This window comes from Prosopis cineraria, unplaced genomic scaffold (assembly GCF_029017545.1).
Source record: "Prosopis cineraria cultivar Desert tree isolate PC_DT_omini unplaced genomic scaffold, ASM2901754v1 PC13, whole genome shotgun sequence".
In the NCBI taxonomy this organism is placed as follows: domain Eukaryota; kingdom Viridiplantae; phylum Streptophyta; class Magnoliopsida; order Fabales; family Fabaceae; genus Prosopis; species Prosopis cineraria.
This window is the reverse complement of record NW_026555344.1, coordinates 31,920,876-31,944,949: the sequence shown is the minus strand read 5'-3', so window position 1 is coordinate 31,944,949 and position 24,074 is coordinate 31,920,876. Positions and strand designations below refer to the sequence as shown.

The 24,074-nt window shown below is 31.5% G+C and overlaps 2 protein-coding genes across 2 annotated transcripts; one reads left to right on the top strand and one right to left on the bottom strand.

The window, feature by feature from the left end:
• Positions 1-986: 986 nt before the first annotated feature.
• LOC129290145 (disease resistance protein RPV1-like) lies at positions 987-4,458 on the top strand. Its single transcript, XM_054926850.1, has 6 exons — positions 987-1,527; positions 1,626-1,881; positions 2,917-3,472; positions 3,695-3,772; positions 3,867-3,932; positions 4,093-4,458. Exons 1-6 carry the CDS (start codon positions 1,257-1,259, stop codon positions 4,264-4,266), a joined length of 1,401 nt encoding a protein of 466 aa, XP_054782825.1. The 5' UTR covers positions 987-1,256; the 3' UTR covers positions 4,267-4,458.
• Positions 4,459-9,384: 4,926 nt separating this feature from the next.
• LOC129290147 (disease resistance protein RPV1-like) lies at positions 9,385-13,745 on the bottom strand. Its single transcript, XM_054926852.1, has 5 exons — positions 13,151-13,745; positions 11,704-12,289; positions 10,582-10,659; positions 10,395-10,460; positions 9,385-9,818 (listed from the first exon to the last, which is right to left on the bottom strand). The coding sequence occupies exons 1-5, from the start codon at positions 13,627-13,629 to the stop codon at positions 9,759-9,761; spliced, it is 1,269 nt and encodes a 422-aa protein (XP_054782827.1). The 5' UTR covers positions 13,630-13,745; the 3' UTR covers positions 9,385-9,758.
• Between the last annotated feature and the right edge of the window lie 10,329 nt (positions 13,746-24,074).

The window sequence follows — 24,074 nt, the reverse complement described above, 5'->3', positions numbered from 1 at the left end:
GAACTTCTAAGGAATTGAAAATTTGAAATACATAAACATTGAAACTTACTTAGATTTACTTAGACTGTTAGACGATAAAGCAGAGCCAGACCAGGAAGAGGATAGCTTGGTGAGGATGAGGAAGATGAGGAAAAGATCACTCGTGGGCTGTGGCTGCTCTTGTTGATGCCAATCGATAGGGGAAGATGAAGGAAATCAGTGAAGTCACAGCTCTGGCAAAAAAAAAATTCAGTGAAGTCACAGTGGTAGAAGAGTTAGAAATCGAAGCTGAAGCCTGAAAGACAAAATCAAAGCTCAAAGAGACAAAGAAAATGCACAAAGCTAAAAACAGAAAGCCACCGCCGCACTGCCAAAGTCAGAGAGAATGGGAGGAGAAGAGCAAAATCTAAAGCTTGAAATCATAGTGGGAAGCTTGAAATCGAAGCTCAAAGAAAAAGTGTGATGCTTGGAAATGGAATCGAAGAATCGCAGCTCAAACCAGATGCGCCAACCGTGACTTCGCAGCTCTGAACTGAAATCGTGAAACTGAGAAATGAAACAGGAAGCCAAACCAAATGCGCCGACTGTGAAAGTGATCTAAAAGTCTGAACAAGAAGCCAGAAAATTTGAAACCGTGACTTTGTAGCTCAAAGAGATGAGAGATCTGAAATCGTGACTGCCCTGCGAGCTGAGAGCTGAGTGTGCGTGCGGTGTGCCTCTGCGTCTGCAGTTTGCTTTTCAGTTTTTCTTTTAGGGTCAAAATCTGAATTCTAAAATATATGGGGCAAAAAAAAAAAAGAACCATCGGGCTTTTAAAAACCGGACCCGGTTCGCAGCCCAACTCCAGTTTGCAACCCAACTGATGGTTTTGGCTGGCTCAACCCGGCTCAACGTCTCACATGATTTTTCCCTCCTGGCCGAGCCAGAATGTGGACCGGCCGACAGTTCGACCGTCCGGTTCGGCTTTAAAATCATTAATATGTATATCTTATAGAGCCAGTATTTTGTATTCAACCTCATGTTTTCTGTTCATGTAACCAATTTGTTTGTGTACAGATTCTTCTAATTCGGTATTTGGTGTCTCTGCATAATACAGATACTTCTGAGCAGTCTTTCGCTTCTAGATCCTTGTCAAGTGCCTCGCAACTAATTTTATTGATAATCAGAGAAAAAAATGAGCCTGCGGACGAACAAAATTTCGAATCCAAAGCAAAACGCTCGTCTTCTCCAGCTTTTAATTACTCCATCATGATCAAGAACTTCGATTTCCGCCATTAATGGAGTTCACTAGGACATACAACACCTCCTTCTCTTTCTTCTCGGCCATAGACAGGAGCAGGCACGATGTGTTCTTGAGCTTCAGAGGCGAAGACACTCGCTACAACGTTACCTCTCAGATCTACACGGCCTTGCGAGATGCAGGAATTCCAACCTTCAAAGATGACGTAAACCTTCAGAAAGGCGGTGAGATTGCTTCCGAGCTTCTAAAAGCGATCCAAATGTCGAGGATCGCGATCATAGTGTTCTCCAGAAACTACGCAACTTCGGGTACGGTTGGATTGAAGAGAATTGAGATTTATTATTTTTTTTTCAATTGGAATTTCTTTACCCTCTCATTTTTCTTGATTCGAACATATATCTCTCAGGATGGTGCTTGGATGAGCTTGTGAAGATCGTGGAGTGCAAGAACGAAGCTGGGCAGGTTGTTGTGCCTGTGTTCTATGATATTGAGGCTAGCGATGTGGAGCAGCAGAAAAATAGTTATGCAGAGGCATTTAGAAAACATGAGGATCGATTCAGGTTGGAAAACATGGATGAGAGCAAGTTGGGAAGTTGGAGAGAGGGCTTGAAACAAGCAGCTTCAAGTTCTGTTGGGTGGGATATGCAGAACGTTGCTAGCTGGTAAGTCTCTAACTCTCCTTTTTTGTCTCAATGATTTGATTTTGGATAAATTTGTTATGTCAGAATGCATAGACTGGTTGTGGCTGTTCGTATTTTGTTTGATCAAATGTGCCATTGATGAAAAAGTTCTCGTAGGCTGGTCTTTGAGAATTTCTCGTCATATTCAGTCGCTCTTCATACAAATGATTGTTTAAATAGTACATAAGTTGTAGCCTTATACAAGTCTATACTCAGTTTTTGTGTCAATGGTTTGATTCTGGAGAAATTTATAAAGTGCATAGATTAGTGATTGTTGTATTTTGTTTCTTTACATGTGTCAGAAGTGAGAAGTTTTGATGGTGTGGTGAATTTCTAGTCATATGTAGTCACTCATATTGTGATCGTGTGAGTAAAACATAAAGCTTTACTCTCTTATTTTAAGTCTTGAGTCATAACAACATTATGCAGCAATGAATGACATATTTTAAGGAATTATTGATGGAGCTTCTTCTAAGGATCTTGTTTTTTCGAATAACATGGCCACAACCTAAGTTGTGCTGGAGTATACAAAGCTAAGATACATTAAAAGTAGGTCAGTATATCCTATAGGAAGATCATTGATAATTTTAACATCAAGACTAAGTTAATCTGTTCGGCAAACAAGCCAATCAGCAAATTTGTTAGCTTCTCTAAAGGTGTAATCAGTGCACACAATCCGGTCTCTCATGATGAGGTTTCTGATCCTTCTAACAATGCTTGAAGTTTTAAGGATCTTGTGAGTTGTGTTGTGGTTGTGGATGAAAGCCTTGATTTCTTATCCATCTTCTGGTATAAATCACTAAAATTGAGATGGTAAAACCTGGTCCAAAGTGATGAGTTGGGTTTTGGGTTAAAGTAAAATCTAACGGACACCAGTGTGTTTTCCCCGACCTAATTTGTCCAATATAATATAATGATAGTTGGCCAAAATATATATTTAACGGTAAAACCTTCTAAGTTCACTATTGCTAAGTACTTGTTCATGATTTCAACATGTTTCATCACGTTCCTCTGCAGGCATCAATCAAAATTTATTAAGGAGATTGTGAAACATATTATGAGTAGACGGCAAGATGCTCACATGAATGCCTCCATCTTCCCTCCAAGAAGGGAGGTAGCTGAGGAGTATTTAAATCTTCTATTAAGTGTTGTTTCAGATGACATCCTTGTAATAGGCTTATGTGGAGTTGATATGACCAACATTGCAAAAGCAATCTATAACAAAAACTTTACAAGATTTGAGTATAGCAGTTTCCTCTCAGATATCAGTAAAATTGCAGAGCAACCTGATGGGCTCATTGTGTTACAAAAGAGTTTTCTGGGTGACATTCTTGAAGAGGAGAACATAGACATAGAGAATGTAAAAGTAGGAACCCAGAAGATTCAAAGTGCATTTTGCGGAAAGAGAATGCTTGCAGTTCTGGATAATGTGAACAGATTAGACCATTTAAATGCTTTGGCTAGAAAGCGTGATTGGTTTGGTCCAGGCAGTAGAATCATCATAACAACTAAAGATCCACATTTGCTAAATGTCCTTGAAGTGGATGATGTCTATGGGACTCGTGGCATTCAGGTAAATAATCCCATCCACATACTGTATGAAATGATCACTTTATAAAAGGAGCCATGACTAAGAAATAATCCTATCAAAGACAACACAAAACTTGAAGTACATGATTATTTAAGATTTTCATGTCTTCATGCTTGTTTATGTTTTATGTCTCATGTTTGTGCTATGCTATATATCTCCTAAGTACCGAAGTTTAGTTTGGATTGGGAAACAATGTTCATGCAGGTCATAGAGGACCAGTATAGGCAAAATCTTCTCCAAATTAATGATCTCTTGCAGGACATGCTGAGGCTTCATATCCAGGTGTTGATAGTAACTTTAGGATTTGGATAAAACTTCTGATTTACTCAATCATCAAAAAAGATAATAAATTGAATCTTTATGTACGGAAATGCAGTCTTGCGGCAGGGAATTATTTCTCTTGGAAGAGATAGAGAAAGAACAAAAAAAGAATGCCTCTCAGGTATAAATGGAGTTCTACACTTAAATGTTTAATCCCTTAAAGTAGAAGGGATAGACAATTTAGCCCAATGTAGAGACTTTGAGGAACTAATTTGTATAGCAGAATAAAGCCAAGGACTAAATGTGTTTTTACTCCTAAAATGGTACTATCCGTGATACAGGCTCGAATGATAGAGAAGTTACAAGGAAGCATAAACCAGTGGGACCCTCTAAATCTGCTCACTTCAAGGGCTGAAAATCCTGAAAGTGAGAGGATAGTGCAGGAGTTTGCAGGGAGTTCTGGTGGTGAGAGAGAAATAATCAAGCCTCAGATGCAGGGAAAGGCGTTGAAATAAATGGCAAAGTGGAAAATCCTGGTGGATCCGGTGTCATTAAAGGTAAAAGGCACCCGCAAGGCACGCAAGGCCTACGCTTCCGAGTGAAGCAAAATGTCATGATGTGAAAATGCATAATATATAGCCAAGACAACAAATTATAGACAAAATGATAAAAATTTCCATATATATATATATATATATATTTTATATCTTGTCTCTTATTTTGAATTAAATTTTCTTATTTTTTTTATATTATATAAGTTTGGAAGAATGATAGTTAAGTTTTAAAGAGACTAATTAATTCAAGTTAAATTTGAATTAATTTTAGAGTATCAACAAATTTCGTTTGTCTACCAATGATAATAAGTTTGACATTTATAGAAATTTGCAAATTTAACTTTTAATTTTATAATTTTTTTGTGATGCATTTACAACTTATCTTTTAAATTTTAACAAGGAAAATAAATGTCTATCTTTAATGTTCAAAGACATGCACAATATTGAGGAAGTAAGGTCTTTTGTAAATTCTTAAAATTGTTATACTAAATATTTTTTAACATTAAATATGAATGTTTGTGTTCTTGAATTTGTTAAGATTTATCACCACTGAAAAACTAAGAGACTTTATTAACATTTTGAAATTGGTTGAACTAAATTTAAATTAATTGATCCTTTTAAGATTTAATTGCCATTCTCCCTGTAAGTTTTCATATTTTAAAGGGTTATTTGTTATATAAAAGGGGGAAAAATCAAGGGAAAATGACAATTAAGGACTTTTTAAAAATATTAATCCCAATTACGAATCATCAAATTTTGAAATTTCAGTTAAGGATCATGGTCTTTGGTTGTGATAAAAAAATGTAGTTTGTGAGGTGAAATTCACTATTGCCACTTGAAAATTTACTAACTCAACATGAAATTTTTTTTAATGTATATTATAAAAACATGAAACCCCACTTGAAAAATTAATTGTTCAATAAAAAACGTCATTTGAAAATTCACTAACTCGACTTAAAAAAATTTTTAATGTATATTGTGAAAACATGAAATTTCACTTGGAAATCGATTGTTTAATAAAAAAAATTTGGACAAGTCACTTTTTATTAAACAATTGATTCTCAATTAGGGTTTCATTTTTTCACAATATATGTTAAAAAATTTTTCAAGTCTAGTTTGTGAATTTTCAAGTGGTGCCTTTTGTTAAACATTCAATTCTCGAGTGGTGTTTCATATTTTCACAATATACGTTAGAAATTTTTTCAAATCGAGTTAGTGAATTTTCAAGTGAAGTGTTTTATTAAATAATCCATTCTCAAGTAGGGTTTCATGTTTTCACAATATACGTTAGTAATTTTTTCAAGTTGGGTTAATGAATTCTCAAGTCACGTTGGTGAATTCACCTCACAAATGATATTTTTTTATCATAATTAAGGATCATAGTCTTTAACTTCCTTTTTTCAAAAATCAATCATCATCTTCAATGCTCAGTGGCAGTCGGTCGTCATCTTCAATCCCAATCCTACTCAGTTGTCTTCTTTGCTTCTTCAATGCACAGTTGTTGGTTGTTGTCTTCTATTTTTCAACCCTCAGCCGGGCGTCTAAGAAACCCTTTCGCCTCTCTTAACATGTGAGAAGTCATGTTTATTACACATTTATTATTATTATTATTATTAACTAAAAATTATATTATATTTACTCAAATTGCACATTTATTATATTGATTTTGAAAAATCACAACTAGGACATTTTGACTATAAAATTAGGCTTTTAAAAAAATGTTTGAGAAAATTTGTTAAGATGCATTTTTAGTCCAAAAGAACAATGATCTAATTAGATTTCTAAAACTGATTTTAGATTGAAAGTAATTAATTTTAAAAGTTACTATTTTAAAAAGTTAAAGTTTTGGGTTGACTTATTTTTATGCACTTGGATTAGGTCATTTTTGCGCATGTATGGGCTTATATTTTTAGGATGAATGTCACGCCCCAAAGCCTCATTTGTAATGTCATAATTAGTATTTACTATTTAATTTGTATTGCACCATATATTTAGGAATTAATTTTAATAGAAAATATAAATTATTATCATATGCTTTGAACTTTAATCTTGTGTGCCACATTTATTTGTGTAAGGTTATGCATCTTGAATTTGGTACATGAAGACCATTGAATTAGAATATTAGATGAATTAAGAGGTAAAACACTTGAGTTTTGAGGTAAAAGTATAAGCCTTGTTTGGTCTTGCACACCTTATACTACACTTTGATTCCACTCACTTTTTCTTAATTTTCATTGTCTTTAGTTTTATTTAATTCAATTTTTGTACCATTTTCATTTAAATTTTCATCCATTTTATCCTAGTAAATAATAAAATTACTCTAGTTTATTTTTCACCCATTTACTTAACACTAGAATTGAGCTTATTCACCCTAGACTTGAATCAAATTATCCTAATTTCATTTTCAGTATTCATTCTTTTATTCATCCTCATTTTGGTAGCCACCATTCCCCATTTTCTTTCCATTATTTTTTATATTCTTTATCTCTATCTCACATTCTCTCTACCATAACTCATGATCTAACTATCAAAATCCTGATCCAACTCTATCATTCTTCTTCTCTCACCTCACACTTCAAACCCTATTACTTTGTTTCTTGGTTTGACTTCAAAATCTTTAAGGTGTTCATGAGTACGGTTTGGCCATAGTAAAAGGATTGTATTCAAGTGGATTCCAAGATGACAGAGGCTAAATCTACAATGAGTGCTAGGAGGGAAAGATGTTAGAGGAGTCTTGAAGTGTTTCAATGAATGTGAAGGGTCATGGTCACTCTTCATTAAACCTACGTTGATGTAATATTATTCTTAAAATTAGGAACACTGTTATATCTTGTTTTTATTGACTAAAATTGGTGTTTAACTTGATGCTTTATTATTTTTTTTCACTTGATTCTCCTTTGTATAGTTGCTAAAAATTTTCTCCAATACATTATAATTTATATAAATATATCTTTTATATGTATTAAATGTGTCTTAAATTGACTATGCATAAATATATTTAGTTGGTGTTTGATAAAATGTATTGTATACAAAATTATGTACTAGACTTAACATAAGCCGAGTTGTACTTAAGGGAAACCTAAGGGGAATTTCAATCACTTTGCACCTAACTAAGGAGTTAATTAGGTATATGTGTAAAATTGTGCAAGAACTTGATTAATTAAATTAGTTAGGAAAGCATATTTATACAAAATTATGTAAGGAATTTTATTCGATCAAGAGTGTGGAATTTAAACTAAGCCTAATTAAAAAGAATAGATAAAGAATCTAGCATTTCATAACTTCTAGGATTCCACTTTAGAAAACTTTAAATGCTCACATTTTCATTTTACTAATTAACTAGGTTTTAATTAAATTTATCCATTTAGTTTAATTAAGTAAAAATCAATCAATTCTTGATTAGTTTAACTCACTAGTTAGCCTTAAGTAACCTTAGCTATCCTTCTTAGTGAAAAATGACTTAAGTTGTCACTAATTCTATATTAGCGTTAACTTAACAATTTTGGATGTAAGCGACATATACTTCCAACATGAGAGGCGAGCTATTCTAGAAAAATTTAGTATTCTAAACTTACGTATAGTCTAATTTTAAAATAGTATACTAAGGATTTTGTCGTTAAAAAAATTAAATTTAATTATTAATTGATATAAAAATTAGATAAAAAGACTTAACAAATTACAAAAAATAACACATAAAATTATAAATAATTACCCTTTAAGAAAATTAATATTGATTAAGTTCTCAAAATAATGGTTGGTCAAGATTATATTTTGGCCTTTTATGTAGATAAAAAATAATATTTGTATATTGTTATTTGTAAGTAATTTATGGAACTTAATTAATATTAATTTTCTTAAAGGTACTTACGTGTAATTTTATGGGTCTTAAACTGTAATTTTTGATATCTTTTTTTTTTGGTAATTTTTAAGTCTACTAACAATCAAAGTTAACTTCTTTAGTAGTAAGATGTTCAATGTATCACTTTCAATTTTTTTTTAAAGAAAATTACACCTCATGAAATTTTAAGATATTAGATACTCTTAGTTTTAGGTAAATAGTTGAGTGACAAAAATATTTTTTAACTTAAAATAATATATCGATGCAACAAATTTGTACCTACATGCCATACATTTCCCTCATTTTTTTTCAAAAGAATATCATTTAGGGCTCTTATAACACAAAATTTTGTATTTAAGACCTAACACAATCTAAAAACTCTCTACAAGTTTAAGGACCTTAAATAAAAATATGTTTTAATAAAAAAAGATGCATTTGTACTTGAATATTTTGTTGTCAATTACAGGATATTATGTTATGCATTCATTTTGTACAATTTGTATATTTCAAGTTAAACTATTTCCATGAGAGCAATTATACATTATAAGACATCGCGTTAAATTTTGTGGATATTATGTTGTGCATTTATGAATATCTATTATTCTTTCATTTTGTACAATTTGTACATTTCAAGTTAAATCATTTTCACTAGATTAATTGTATATTAAAGGATATTAAGTTGAGAATTTATAGATATTATGTTGTGTGTTCATAAAGAGAGGGGGGACAAATGTATCCTTTTTTTTTGAAGCATTTTTTTCACTTAAAGCCCTTAAACCTATAGAGAGTTCTCAAATTTTATTAGGTCATAAACACAAATTTCTGTACTATAGGGGCCTTAAGTGAGCTTCTCCCATTTTTTGTTTTTTGGGTAAAACATTTCACACAATTTGTCATAATGGAGAAGTCATGTGGGTGATATTTTTTTGAAAAATGATATTAATTTTTTTAAAAAATAAGTTATGAATTTGAATTCAAACAGTTACAAATAAAATTTAAATTACAAATTGAGATTTATATTTTAATTTAATTTTAAAAAACATTAAAAATTTTAAATTTGTAATTATTTAAATTAATATTTGCAATTTATAAAAAATTTTAACAAGAACTTAATTGTTATTACTTTTTTTATTATAAGCCTCGACTGTCATTTTCTCCTGTTTTTGCAACATTTTTCAATTAAATTCATCCCATCTAGCTTCCAAAAAAAAGTTCATCGCATATATATGCAGAGAGAACGATACATGAAAATTTACTTTCTATACATGCTTCAGATAACTTTGCAAAGTAGAAAATTCAAAATATTTGTGTTCATAATATAAAGGGGCCTAATGGAACATACAACAAATTTCAACCACAAAAATATACAACAACCATAAGACAAATTAAAAAAAAAAGGATTTTTTACATATACAACCCTAAACTTTGACTAATAATACAATCGGAATTTTTTTGGGGAGAATTGCTTTGGGGTCCCTCACAAGAGATTTAAATATTACAGGGTTCATGGACAATTTAAGCCTGTTTTGTGAGACTTCTGTATAATTCTCTCATTTTTTCCCCCGCAGTTCACGTCTAACCGGCCAAGTTTGTACGGTAACAGCCTTCAGGTTATTCATTTGTCTTTAATCAAGCCAATTCCTTGAGTTTGTTTTAAGTTGGCTATAACTTGTTCCTAAAAGACAGGCACAAAGGATTAATAAATAAAGAATACATAATTAAACTTAGAAATTGAAAAACTACTATTGACAATAAAAAATATTTATACATATATATATATATATATATAATGTACTTTTAATTTTTAATTTTTTGTAAAATTTTAAGTTGGTCCCTTAAAATAACTTTTCAGTCCTTTAACCCTAATATAGTTAGTTTCACAAAATATATTTTTTGTATAAATTATTGTTATTTAAAAAAATTAAATGTAATATGTTAATATTTAATAATTTTTTGTCAATATTTAAAAGTTTTATGTTGGCATTTTTTTAATGAAACTAGTTGTGTTAGAATTAGAAGATTGAAAAGAAATTTTATAAAATTAGAGTATAAAATCAAACTTTGTGTCAAGGTAAATGACCAAAATTATCTTCTGTCAAAAAAAAAGGGAAAATTATTTCAAGGTTCCACTCAAATAGACCTGAGAATAATTAATTATATTAAATGAGACTTATATGTAATTTTCTCAAAAAAAAATTCTTTACAACAATTAAGACAAGTTCTAATGTAATATTTCAATGGAATAATATACCTGGATGGCATTCTTTTGGCGTAGTTTCAGCCGATATTGCCGCAGATTCCTCTCTCTTTCAATTGTCTACCATTTGAAGCAGTGACAGATTTACATGGTGATCAACAAAATTCAAATCATAATGAAAGTACAACAGTTGCAGACAAAGAAAAGCCAAAAAAGTAAATAAATAAAAGGACTTCAGTACCGTTTGCTGAAGTAGCAGTATGTAGTGCTTGAGTCCAGCAATCATATGATTACTAAGTTGAAATTGATTCCAGATGGTCTATACACAGACAAGGCAGAATAAATTAGTTATATGAAAATAAGCTTTAATCTTATAGAATCGCATGGGACAGGATAGAGTGATTTTTTCGTATTCTTTATTATTTTGTTCATGCATGCATGCATATAATTCAATTTATAAATAATTCAACTTTTTCTAATCATCAGATCTCAATACCTCTTGTCTCCCTATTAATTAATTTTTTAAATTTCCAAATTATCCCTATTTATTACGCAATATTTTTCACTGCAAAAATACTAGAATGAATTAATGAAAGAGGTATTTTAAGAAAACTATCACAAAATTGTTATACATTAACTAATTTAACTGATTTTCTCAATATAAATAAATTGATTAACTTATTCTTACATTTTGGACTAAAGGGAGTATTCCCTCCTATGCATAATATAATATTTTTTTAAAAGCATTAGATAGTTCTTATAACTTTTTTTTTTTTAAATTATTCCCTCACTTTATTTATTATTAGGCTAAGGTACATTTTTATTTCTTAACTATTCTTGGAGGAACACCTGATGTTTTAAACTATTTATTGTAGTAATTTCACTACTAAAGTAATTAAAACATAATATATTTGCCATTGATTTTAAATAATCTAAAGTTGATAGTTTAAAATGCTAATTGAAACTTAAATTTGACCAAAAATTTCACCTCTCATGCCAAATGAATTCAAGTTAAGGTACATTTTTCCTACTTTTTAATTACTTTAGGGGTATAATTACTCCAACACAAATAGTTTAAGACATTGGATATTCCTCAGGAGGATAGTTCAGGGACAGAAATGCATCTTAACCCTTTATTATGTCTTGAAAAAAAAAAAATAGTCTACTAGAATTTGAATTGTCATTATTAAGACATTTAATGAGGATATAGTTGAAAATATATACTTTTCTTTTTTTAAAAAAAATTGAGGTTTTAACTAAGCTTTTTAGAAGTAGTAATCACCTTAGTAATTAACGAGGGGACAGAGGCAAGTGGCAAGTGCCTTCATTCTCTCTTGACAAACACAAAAGCAGGAAAGCATACCTGTATATTGGAGGGTAAGGGAAGACCTTGAGCCAAGTACACTTGATCTACGCCAAGTTTATTTAGCAACCACAGATCTCTGGTTCTTGTTGTTATGATGATTTTACTTCCCAAACCAAACCAACTCCTATTCCAAACCAATGCATATAGTTGCTCGAGATCATCCACACCATCCACAACAATCAAAACCCTCCTTGAGCACAGTTTCTTCTCGATCATATCCATTCCTCTGCTCACATTTCCCACTTTACTTTCTGTAGAAAGAGTGTCAGACAGAAGCTTCTCCTGCAACTGAACTAAACCATCAGGCATTCTTGTTTTCTGGCCAACATTTTCAAGGAAACTGCTTCCTTCAAATGTGAATGAGATTTGGTCATAAATTGCTCTTGCAATTACTGTCTTTCCCATCCCACTTTCACCACATATGCCTACCACAAGTACATCATGCATGCCCACTTGCAGGAACATGTTCAGGTATTGATGTATTGTGTCATATCTCAGAGGATAGATGGAAATGCTGAGGTTTGTGGGTATTCTTTTGTTCACAATGTCTTCAACTAGTTTACCCACCAGAAGTGATTCAATCCTAAAAGATGTTGATCATCAAGGAATAAGCTCGGATGCTTTTGTATAGATATGCAAATCTTCATTCAAGTCCGTCAAATCTACAAACTCGTGCAGTTATCAAACAATCCGTCTTGTTTTAATTTAAAATGTGTCTTATCATTATTATTATGGGAATATTTATTGGACGTGTATGTTATCTAGACACTTAGATCTTGTTTGGTGACTACAAAGATGAGAATGAAATTGATTGAAAAAAAAAATTAAAATAAAAATGAATTAAATCCCTCTCCCTTTCACAATAGTAAGCATGATAGAATTTATTATAATATAACACAAATGTAAGAATCATCACATTGTCCAAAATTTTATAAATCATAACTCACAACTCATGAGCTAAATTATTCTTTTACCTTATTAATGTAGCTCATTTATTTTTTTAATCATTTTATTTCTACCTTTATTTTTTTTAATCTATTTTATTCAATTCCTTTCTAACAACAACTCATTTGAGTTCTTAATGCACCTGGCGAGAGTATAAGTAACATCACATTAATGTCTAGATATAATCATCAACATCGGTATCGATATAATTTTAAGTCATAGAGCACGTGAATTTTTCTGTACTACTTCATTACTTTACCTGCACATTTCAACAGATTTAAGAAAAATAAGTATAATCTCTCTGAAACATTCAAGTAATTTTCAGATTGAAAATCTGAAGTAACCGCAGTAAAATTTAATGATCTACACATTTCAGCAGAATCTTTCAAAAAATGTTTAAGTAATTTTCTATCTAGTTAAAGAAAATTAATGAAGCATGATCAGATTAAAGTTTGAAGCTAATGCAATTAAATTTTTCATCATTGACTTGCATACTCACCTATTGCTTCCCCGATGATCCCAGCCACACAAATTAGCAGCTTCTTTGAGAGCAGATTTCCATCTTTTCTCCCATACTCCTCCTTTCCTCTGAGCGTTCACAATCTTAAAGGCATCGCCTCTCTGCTTCCTTATGTCAGACGGATCCATCTCGTAGAAGATCGGCAACACAATCAATCCCCATTTCTGCCGATTCTGCAGAATCACCACAAGCTCCTCTAAACACCAGCTCGAATAAACGTAGTTTTCCGATAGCATCACGATTGAAATCTTGGACATCGCTATCGCTTCCTTCAGATCTCTCCCAAGGTTCGTGCCTTTCTGCTTCTCTCTCAGACGCCTCTCGTCCTTGAACGTTGGGACGCCTCGAAGCGTCAGAGATCTGTCGATCATGTCTGCGATGTACTTCGATGGATCGTCGTTTTGGACGCTGATGAACACTTCGTGTGTTGGGGCTGCGGCTAAGGAGGAAGACGACATTGGAGTGTGAGAGCTGAGATTTTGCTCAGTGCGACTGCGAGCGAGCAAAAAGGCACTAACTTGCTTCGCGAGCTTTCTTAATCGCCTTCAACTGTGGAAAATTTGGCCAGATGACATTGACAATTTGACACAACCCACAAGCCATGACTGTTGGATAACAAATTAATTATGAAAATGACAGTTACGTAACAATATTTAATAAATTTTTATTTATTATTTTATTATCAGTATCAATTACTCTTCGCAAATTTAAGGATCTATTTATCAAATATTTGAGATAATATAAATTTTATTCTTGTATGAATTATCGATTTCATTACTCACGTTTAACTTTTATTAATTTAGTCTTTAATATTTTTATGGTCCTATTTATTAAACAAAAAGAGAAAAAAAATTAATTCTATTTATAAAATATTTGCCAATTTCTAATGCATTTCTTTACATTTTCACCTTTATTAAATGTTTTGAATAAAAATATTAGTAATGAAATTTAAGAACATTTATAAAGAGTAAAGGTAAAAATTTATTAAATTTTAATACAAAATTAATGAGATTTAAAATTTTTCTTAATTCCGATAAAACATACTAAAAATGACTTATAAATAAGATAAGAGGAAGTATTTCATAAAAATACCAATGCGATCCTTAATTTTTTGGGGAAAAAAAGCTAATATTGTTAAATTATAATAATATGGCTAATGAAATTATGACATGGCCGTCACATAGAGTAACTGAAAATAGGGTAAAGTAGTAAATTTAGCCTAAATTATTTTTTGGGGAGCATCTAGTAGCCTCAACTATCAAATAGTGTAAAATAAATCACAAATTTTAAAAAATGGAGTATCCAATAATCTGCTGTTAACTTCAACTAACGAATGTTATGTGGAGCTCACAATGACATTGGCATGATGCGAGCACAACACGTCAGCATGGTAAAGATGCAAATTTATCTACGAACTATTTTCTAAGAAGCATTGGGTAACTTATACTATTAAAAAAATAGACCATCCAACACTTTTCCCTCAATTTTGACCATACGTCATTTATTTTCATGCTTATGAGGCCTATAAAGCATTAATCTCTCTAATCTTTTTTCCTTTATTCTTAATTTTAGCTCGAGAAAAAGAAGTTCAAAGATTTCTTATCTAAAAACATTCGTGAAGACAACACTAACAAATGGGGCTTGTGCAAAATTCCTTTTTAGATTTATTTCCTTGGACTTGGGCTTAAAAATTTTTACCTTTGGGCTCATAAATTAGGTCTCCCGATATGTATAAAACCTATAGTTAACGCTAGAATTGGTCTACTAATTTTCAATTATATTTTCACACATAATCATCCATTAAATCATATTTTTAGCTAATAAATTCAAACAAATGACTTTCAATAGCATCAAAAATATGAATAAATTTAGTAAAATATTAGAAGTAATCGAACCCCCACACTTGAATGTTTACTTGTCCTTAAACAAGAGAAAATCACTATATAAAAAGGGGAAAGAACATGTGAATGTTTCAAGGCCAATTTCAATTCAAACTTTCAAGAACTCAATTTAATTAGAAATTTTTCTTTTCTTTCAAAAATAATAGCAGCAAGGCAATTAATTAAGCAAAGAAAAATTTCAATAGGTTGTCCCTCACCAGTCAAGTGTTTACATTCTACGCTCAAGGTGTCTAAAGGTTCATATTTCATTTAATTCCATTTATTATAACTCATCTACCATAGGCTTGTTTTTTTATCTCAATCTCCACTAAATTATGTCATTGCACACGCAAATCAAAAAAACTTTTTAAGGGTTAAAATGTTTTAGGTAGGATAATAAAATGGAGTTATTTAATGGGAACAAACACTTCCTCTAGTCAACGTTAAGAATTTTAGATGAAGATCAAGAAAAGTTGAAGGAAAGTCTTATTACAAAATAACAATTTACCACAACTATTTTTGGACAATATCCATAAAAATCAAATAAATTTTGTTGTCTTTCTTTTTTCCCCCTTCTTCTTCTTCTTCGTATTGTTGTTGATCACTATTTTTTTTCAAAACCTCCTTGCTTTTCTTCTCTTGTACTTTTTTTTAAATTTGAAAACTAAATCCTAATTCCTTCACTTTCTTTCCTAGATTTTAACACTTAGCACTTTCTAAAGTAGTCAACAAGAAGAGAAGTGGAAGAGAAAATAAATCTTAATAAAGGGCTCATGACTTGTTTCTTTAGTTTAAAAATAAGGCTAAGGCTCAAATGGATGAAATAAGGGATTTATTGTGAAAAGGGGTGGGTATTTGGCCAAACTAACTTTAAAAATGAATGCCTAAATCATTTTTGTATTTGCAAATAGCTATTATAAGTCTCAATAGAAATTCAAAACAAGTTTTAGAGATGAAATCACAATAAATATACTCCCTCTTAAAGGAAATCAACATTTAGGCTCAAAATTCTCGTAAACTTTTTGGACAAACTATAGTTAATTATTCAAACTTAATCCATTGACTGGTGAGTCTTCAATTTTGTAACCCTTTTATTTTTCTCTTAATTTTTTTTCCTTTAATAGACTTGTAAGACCATAATATTAGATTGCTACGTCTTGGCTTTACAACCATAATCTTAATTAATACTTTTGTATGGAGATTGATTTGATTATTGTTAAATTTCATTTGGTATGTTGAGATATATATTTCAACCATTTTTTAGGAATTTTCATAATCTTGAATATTTTTGAGTGTTTTAACCTAGCTTATGCTTCGTCATTAACTTGAGGAGTGTTTCTTGGACTTGCTTATGATTCATCATAATTTTAGGGGTCATTTGAGTTGTAAGGGGCTAAATATACTCGCTGGAATTTGTCATTAATCACCTAACATGGGCTTAAAACTAAATTAGAGAATTGAATTGGACTATAAAATTCTAGGCTTAATTATAGTCCCTAGTGAGGTTAAGTTGCTAGAAAGAATTATCCTAGTAACTTCATAATTTAGTTAGGAAGAGAAGAATGAAGGGTGGCTAACTAATATTTCATAAGTGGTTAAGATTCGAGCATTAATCTAACTCCAAGTTGTTGGATAAGTTGGTACCTAAGAGGAGGTGAATAGGTGATGCTAAAAATTTCTTGAAAGCTTAAAGAGTGAAAAGACTTGAGCCAGAAGGAAGGAGATAATGCACATGAGATTTATTCTAGTTCAATCCAAACTTGTTCTACATTTAGTCCTCAAGATTATATTTGAGATTTTCAACTAAAATCACAAGTTTTAATGGGTGTTTGCCACCACAGTACAACTTATAAGACTTAACTTGTCTTGATTCAATAACAGTCCTTGCTACAATCCAGCAAGATGTTACAAATATTTGAAAAACTCTTTTTCAAGATTTTAGATGAATTATAAAAATGTTCACAAAAAACTCTCTAGAATAGTATATAAATTACAAATGAAAGCTTATAAACTTGTGAGAGCTTTTTCACAAACTTTATGAAGAATGATGAATGCTAAACATTTATACATAATTTAAAATCTTTTTAGAATGTTCAAATAATGAATAGTTCACTCAAGGATTAGAATTCTTGTTCTAGACTTGAATTATATTATATATATAGTTTTGAAAGTTAACAGACTATTGAAATAGTGTTACTAGCCGTTAGTGACATTTTTTGAGTGCAACCAAATGTTTCACATGTGAAATGGAGCTATCCAAGTTCCAGACATGCATATGTGACAATTCAAGCACGAACCACAAGGTGTCTCATGCGTATTTTAGGGGGTAAGAATATGCAACTTATTCTGTGTGACAAAACTCATGTGTGACCCTTAAGTTCTCATGGCATAATGCTAAAGCCAATTTTGTGTGACAAAACTCGCGTGAAACCATCAGACTATCCTGCGTGGAATGGCTTATTGCAAACTTAAACCATTTAGAAAGACAAATCATGTATGGAACACTATGTTATTCTCGCATGAAATGGCAAGTTGCAAGACTTAAACCATTCTATAACTCATATCATGCATGGGACCGAAATGTACTTAAGCAAGGAATGCATGATCAACAAATTTAGAACAATAGATGATAGATCATGCAAGTGTACAATATTGAACCAGGCTTGAAATTGTTTAAGACTCAATTTAGCAAAATATCTTTAAAAGACTTGATGGCAAATCATATATGGTTGCCTTCTATTTCACACATGAAATGGCACTTTACAATATGCAATAGGACACAATATGACAAATCAAGTGTGCATACTTATGGGTTGCTTGCATGAAATGGAGCATAGAAGTAATGTCAAGGTATCACACAAACACAAGTAAAATCACGTGTGGATCACTCTTTATTTAGGCGTGAAACATTAGTTGGTATGTCTAACATGACAAATCATGCATGCGACTATACTGAATCATGCATGATTCATCAGACAATGAAAAGCTCAACTTCTATGGTCTACTACAAGCTAAAATGGCATGGCTCACAAGCTTGGATGTACAAAGATGAGTCCTAAGATGCATAAATGAGGCTTATGAGCTAGAAATGATGCATTCATTTCAATGATAATGATATATGATTAAGCTCTCAAATTTTTCATGTTTAGTCTAAGAGAATTAAATAACTTGACCGATAAATCTTCATCTTCTCTAGATTTTTCATGTTCTTGAGGTTTTATCTTCATCCATAATTTTTTATTTATTTGCATACATAACAAACACCTCTTCTCTTAGTTTTGTAATCATCAAAACACATGATCCAACACAAGTACCCTATTCTATCCCATTTTCACAAACTCATTAGCTTAGGTCTTTAGGCTTTAATTAGGTTAATTAATGTTTTAGTTTAACTCACTTAAAATTAATAAACTCTTAGGACTTTTATTTAATTTAGTTACATTAAGAAGCTCTAGATTTAATTTTTAAACACCTCTTTGGGAGATGACTGTAATGACCCAAAATTTTAAAATTAAATAAATTTTCTCCTAATTAATATTTAATTTATTTATCATAATTTTAAGACAAGTGAGGAAAGTAGTTTAGCGAAAATTGATACTGGGTATTTATATGGAGATTTAGAGTTTGAATCTTACTTTAAGCTAAATGTTAGTTTATTTTCTTTTATTGAGAGAAAGTAGCATGGGCTTGAATTGTATTTAAATCATATTAATCTTGTGGAGGGAATAAACTTTGGATGCTTGAATAAGCTATGTATTGATGCTGTACAAATGTTGAAGGAATTGTGGGATCGGATATGAAGGAAGAACTTAGTATTAAAATTTGAATATTGGTGCCTATAAGGTATTGGATAAAAGTTTGTTAGGGGAAGTCTTGATTGTTCATGATTTTTTTTTCCCTTAAATGTCAATAATTCTCATAAAGCATAGTTGGTTCGGATGCTAATTACTTGTGAGTTTAATTTGAGTGTTACAAGAGATTTTGTCAATTATAAAGCTAATGTGTTATTAGTTGAATTCTTGAGAGCCGTATAATTGGACAGAGAAGTGAGCATGTAAAGTATTGAATGGATTGAAAATAATAATAATAATAAATAAATAAATAAATAAATTGAGGTTTGGTCTTCTTTGAGTTTAACTTGATTGTTAATGAGGAATTGAGTTATTGGGAAGCGCGCATAAATTCTAGAGTTGGTGATTGGAAGTATTTGAACAAGAGATGATATTTCAATCTATTGAGATAACCAAGTGGGATGAAGGTATCATGTATTACATGACAATATGAGAGCTAGTTATTTTCTATACTAAAGCTAGGAAAATCATCAAGGAATTTGCCTAAAAGCACATGTTAGGTTTGAAAAATAAAAATAAAAATAAGGATGTAGATTTTAAATGATTGGTGGCTTAAGGATAAGTCAAACTTTATTATGCATTAGGCAAGACATTAGGTTGTTGAATAATTGATGTAGTTTTATTTATTTGGGTTATTGTTAAAGAAATTTATTGTTATTCTTATTTAGGTAATAGAGTAGTTAAAGGACAATTGAGAGGTTTATGAGGCACAAGCTATTATTTTGGGCGTTTAACAGATAAGTGGATAGCGTTCCAACTGATATTCTAATAAATTTTTACTGAAATATTACATTTTTATACAAATCCTTTTTTCAGCAACAATGTGATTATTAGATATTTTATTGATTAAAGTATTTTATTTTTGTAAAGATACCAGATTTGATAATTTTATTTTATCAGTAAATACAAGTTTGGATTTTAATTATGGGATTTTCATTCTGGAAATTATTGAATTGATATAGAGAATGATTCTTACGAGTTCGACTTTAAAATTTTTGATTATTCAATAAATGCAAGCATGAGCATTGGATATGAAATTTGAGTTTGGTAAGTTTTAATGTTTAAAAGTATTCATGCGAGTTTGATTTTGAAAATGAGAACTGTATCTTGAAAGTGATGATTTTCTTGCATGTTTGAAAGTGATTTTAAAAAGGGACTTTGTACAGAAAACTGATTGCTAACGGCAGTTCCGTTAGCCTTGGCGCCGCCATGGCACACCTAACTAGCAAGGTGTTTATAGGAGGTACTAGCCCCGTGCAATGGCCAACGCATGTGGAAAGGAGGGATGGTTATTCGTAAGCATCGTACTCACGTTTGTTTTCGTGGCATAAGCCGCGTTCAGTTATTTACCTTCATGGACTGTGTGTCCATATTTGTTAATTGTTCTGATAAGTCCCTATAATTATGAATCCAATTATTTGATGATTTTATATTCCATTGATTTTTATTCAGTAATTTGTTTATAAATATTTATTTCATTTACGTATTTTTTTTGAAATCAAGTGATATTATCATTTGTTATGATAGTTCAATGATTTGAGATTTTCTTTGAATTTTTATAGAGACATTTTATTATGAAGTTTATTGAATTTTTATGAAATTTTTGTTTCTTTAACTTACATATCTATTTTGAACCTTTCATTTTACTTATGTTCTATTATTCATTGTTGGGACGTTATTCACTGGAAAATATATTTTGGCCTCAGGTAGTATAAGTTGAGCTTATATATCAAGGTGTTACTTGAGGCATATTATCACTAAAGTGGAGTGGAAGAATTATTTCAAACAAGTTTTGCTTGATGAAAATTTGAACCCTGTATTAATTTCATGGCCTGGTCCTAGCTGCTCCACGTATAATATAGGTAGGATTCTCGTCTTTCTTTAAAGACTGTATATATTTTAGTAGGGAGTGAGATCCTTTTATTTGATTATTATTATTCTTTGTCATACATTTAGGAAGTCTTATTTATATGAAAGTTCTCTTAAGAATTTTATAAAAAATAAAAATAAAAATATTCTATAGTTTTGCATGGACCAAAGTATATTTGTTCAAGGCTTAAGGGATATGGGTTTTATACACATATTCCGTGCCGGTCATGCCTTAAATTTTTGGGGCGTGACAATGACCTAGGTTTCTACTATACTATATAGTTAGTTAATCTAGTTTTCATTGCTAAGTGTGTGATCATTTGGTTCACTAACACATGAAACAAAAACAATAGCAAGTAATGGACAACAATGATAAAACTAATGGTGAAGTAGAGTTGCTAAAAAAGCCCACAGAGGGTCGAGAAAGTCAAAGATGAGACCCTCAAATGATAGGCACCTAGGCCCTGTTTGGTACGTATGTAACTTCTTGAGATTAAACCGCAATTGACTCTAAATCATGGCAATCTAGGGTTTAACCCTCAAAGAATTACCAAATTGTAAAGTTTTAAAAAAAGAAATTTCTCAAAGTTCTTTCAAAGGAATCCCAATCTCAACAATTTAAATTTTAAATATTATTTAATGAGTCCATATCAGAGTTTTGAAAGTAAAGTGAAAGCTTAAAAATCAATCGGAACCTAAAATTATGAGTTTTAAAACTCAAAAATAGATTTTGTGCAAAAATTACCACGTGTGCCGTGGCTTACAGTATGTGCACCATGGTGTGTCTTCTCTGTACCATGCACCGCGGTGCATTGCATGAAATTTAATAGCATTAGTGCTATCATTTGATAGCACAGGGTGTGAACTTCCAACGCATCCCAAATCTCTATTTGACATTCGATTGAGGTGGTTTCAGTGTCTACACGGAGCTGTCTCCTAGCTCTAATTAATGGTACTGGTTTCACACTCAAACTCATTTGCTATAATAAGCTGGACACCAAAAATCATTTTGATTACTTTTTCACAAAATATCATAAAAGGGGTATCTCAACTCAACTACAAGTGCTAATAGCTTACACCAACCATCCGATCACACTCAATGGACTCTTGCGAACTCGTGTAACATACCACACACAATAAAAAATGCTTATCTCATAAAATCACCACTCAACCCTGATTTTTACAAAACATAAAGGGGAAGGAAATGTTGCACAAAATCAACAATTTCATTCCAAATATATTAAAATATACATATTTTTACTTGCATAAATATTTTAGCCTTATCCACGGGTTCACAACCAAAACTTACTAACCCAAGGCACAAAATATACTAATTATAAAAAAATCATGCAAGTAGTACATAAATCATGTCAAATAATCCTAATTGACAATTACATTAACAAATACACATGAAAGTGACCATTGATAGACACATAGAGGATTACTTCACAAATTCTAAGCCTCTGTGTGTTTTCCTCAACTCAAATTCGATGAGCTAGGTCCTAAAAATATTGAGAATTGAGGGGTGAGTACAACCACTTAGTAACCAAGTTTCACTTAACCCATACAGTTGCATATTAATTGTAAATAGATATAATTAGACAAATCAGCACGAATAACACATAACACTCGACCACGATTCACAAAACCAACAACCATGTGACCGGGCTTGCCACAAAACACCTTATTATGTTATTTAGCACAAACATAATACAGGGTCGTAAAAATAATAACCATACACCCTCAACACATGTCGGATCATAAAATTAACAACTATATAGCTGGACTTATATGCATGATCATATGCCAACCTGATATCCTTTTGTTACCTCTGACATGAAACCGGTAGCTATCACGTGGCTACATTCTTCACTAACCTAGCCTTCCACTTGTAAGAAGCTACCAGACTAAGGTGAACTCACTCACTTATATAATTCAATTTCCCCTAATACTAAAAACCATAAAGTATCGTATCCCTAATCTAGTCTCCTCATGAATCGGTGAAGACTAGTTAGGTTTGAGTCCATCATAGAATAAGTGGGATAGTCCCGAATCAACCATGGGACAAGGGCTATCTCTCGATTCTAAAGATCAGTATCAAGGCTAGTTCTCGGTTCCAACGGCCACTGCCCATATCATGTGAATTTGAACCAATCTACTCCTCTCCCTAGACAAACTCCCGCCAATGATCATGCTATGCACATTTCTCACATAATATGCATTTTAACAATCAATTCATAATACATGAACTCACATAACTCAATACTCCACAATTCAACACATAATATATCACAATTCTCCACCCATAGTAATAAATCATAATTAATTTCATAAAACACCAAGGGTGAAAAAATCAAAGTTTTCTTTTAAAAATCATTTCACAAATCAAACACTTTGTCAATATGTATTACTAATTTAAATCATAATTCACATTTCACAAATACAATTAACATTCAACTATAAAGATTAAGTTTCTCCCGATTACCTCAAACCTTTGAGAAGTCAAAGGTTTACCCCTCACTATACCAACTTCTCAAAGCTTCAACAAGCTCAAATGGTGCCAAAAACGAACCTCTCTACATCAATGTCACAAGAATTTCATCATTGTCTAACTCTTGAAACTTTATCAACATATAACTCCACACACTTTATTTTTATCAACTTATAATCACTACCCATTCATACTCAATAGGCTCACTAAATTTCATTAATGTACATTATCATTAACAACACCTCAAACCATCATTAATATACATAAACCTCTCCCAACTACTATATTTATGATAATTTTTGAATAATAAATGCTTTCATGGACCAACCACTTCTAAAATCATCAATGTGGTATTCTAATACATTAAACAACTCCCATTATACTTATTTTAACCAATGAATTTAGATCCATACTCCTATGGACTGAAAATCCATCTCCTAATTCAAACCTTACCATAAATCATCATAAATAAGGGAGAGAAAGGAAGAAGAAGGCACCATAAACCTACCTAGGGTGTTTGAGAGCTTCAAAATGCCAACAGTAGAAGCCAATGCTGTGCCTTAGTAGAGCCTAAGTCAAGCTCTTCTTTTTCCTCTCCTCCTTTTCTTCTATTTTTGCACGTAGAATGCAACTAATATATTAAAATTTTGGCCGTGCACCGTGGCACACACTGTCCTCCACCACAGTGCATAGCACAAAAGAGCTCGTTTATTTAAATTTGTCTCTATGCACCGCGACAGACTAACCACTCATCACGACATGTGGCACAAAGAACAATTCTTTACTTTTTCTTCCTCTTTCCTTGCTCGAGT

What these genes read in the sequence shown, in the direction of transcription:
- LOC129290145 (XM_054926850.1), top strand. Translation starts at nt 1,257, where the DNA reads ATGGAGTTCACTAGGACATACAACACCTCCTTCTCTTTCTTCTCGGCC. An exon ending in ATGGGACTCGTGGCATTCAG is followed by an intron (nt 3,473 to 3,694) that starts GTAAATAATCCC and finishes ATGTTCATGCAG; the next exon opens with GTCATAGAGGACCAGTATAG. An exon ending in AAAAAAAGAATGCCTCTCAG is followed by an intron (nt 3,933 to 4,092) that starts GTATAAATGGAG and finishes TCCGTGATACAG; the next exon opens with GCTCGAATGATAGAGAAGTT.
- LOC129290147 (XM_054926852.1), bottom strand. Translation starts at nt 13,629, where the DNA reads ATGTCGTCTTCCTCCTTAGCCGCAGCCCCAACACACGAAGTGTTCATC. An exon ending in TACTGCTACTTCAGCAAACG is followed by an intron (nt 10,461 to 10,581) that starts GTACTGAAGTCC and finishes TTCAAATGGTAG; the next exon opens with ACAATTGAAAGAGAGAGGAA. An exon ending in GCCAAAAGAATGCCATCCAG is followed by an intron (nt 9,819 to 10,394) that starts GTATATTATTCC and finishes CCTGTCTTTTAG; the next exon opens with GAACAAGTTATAGCCAACTT.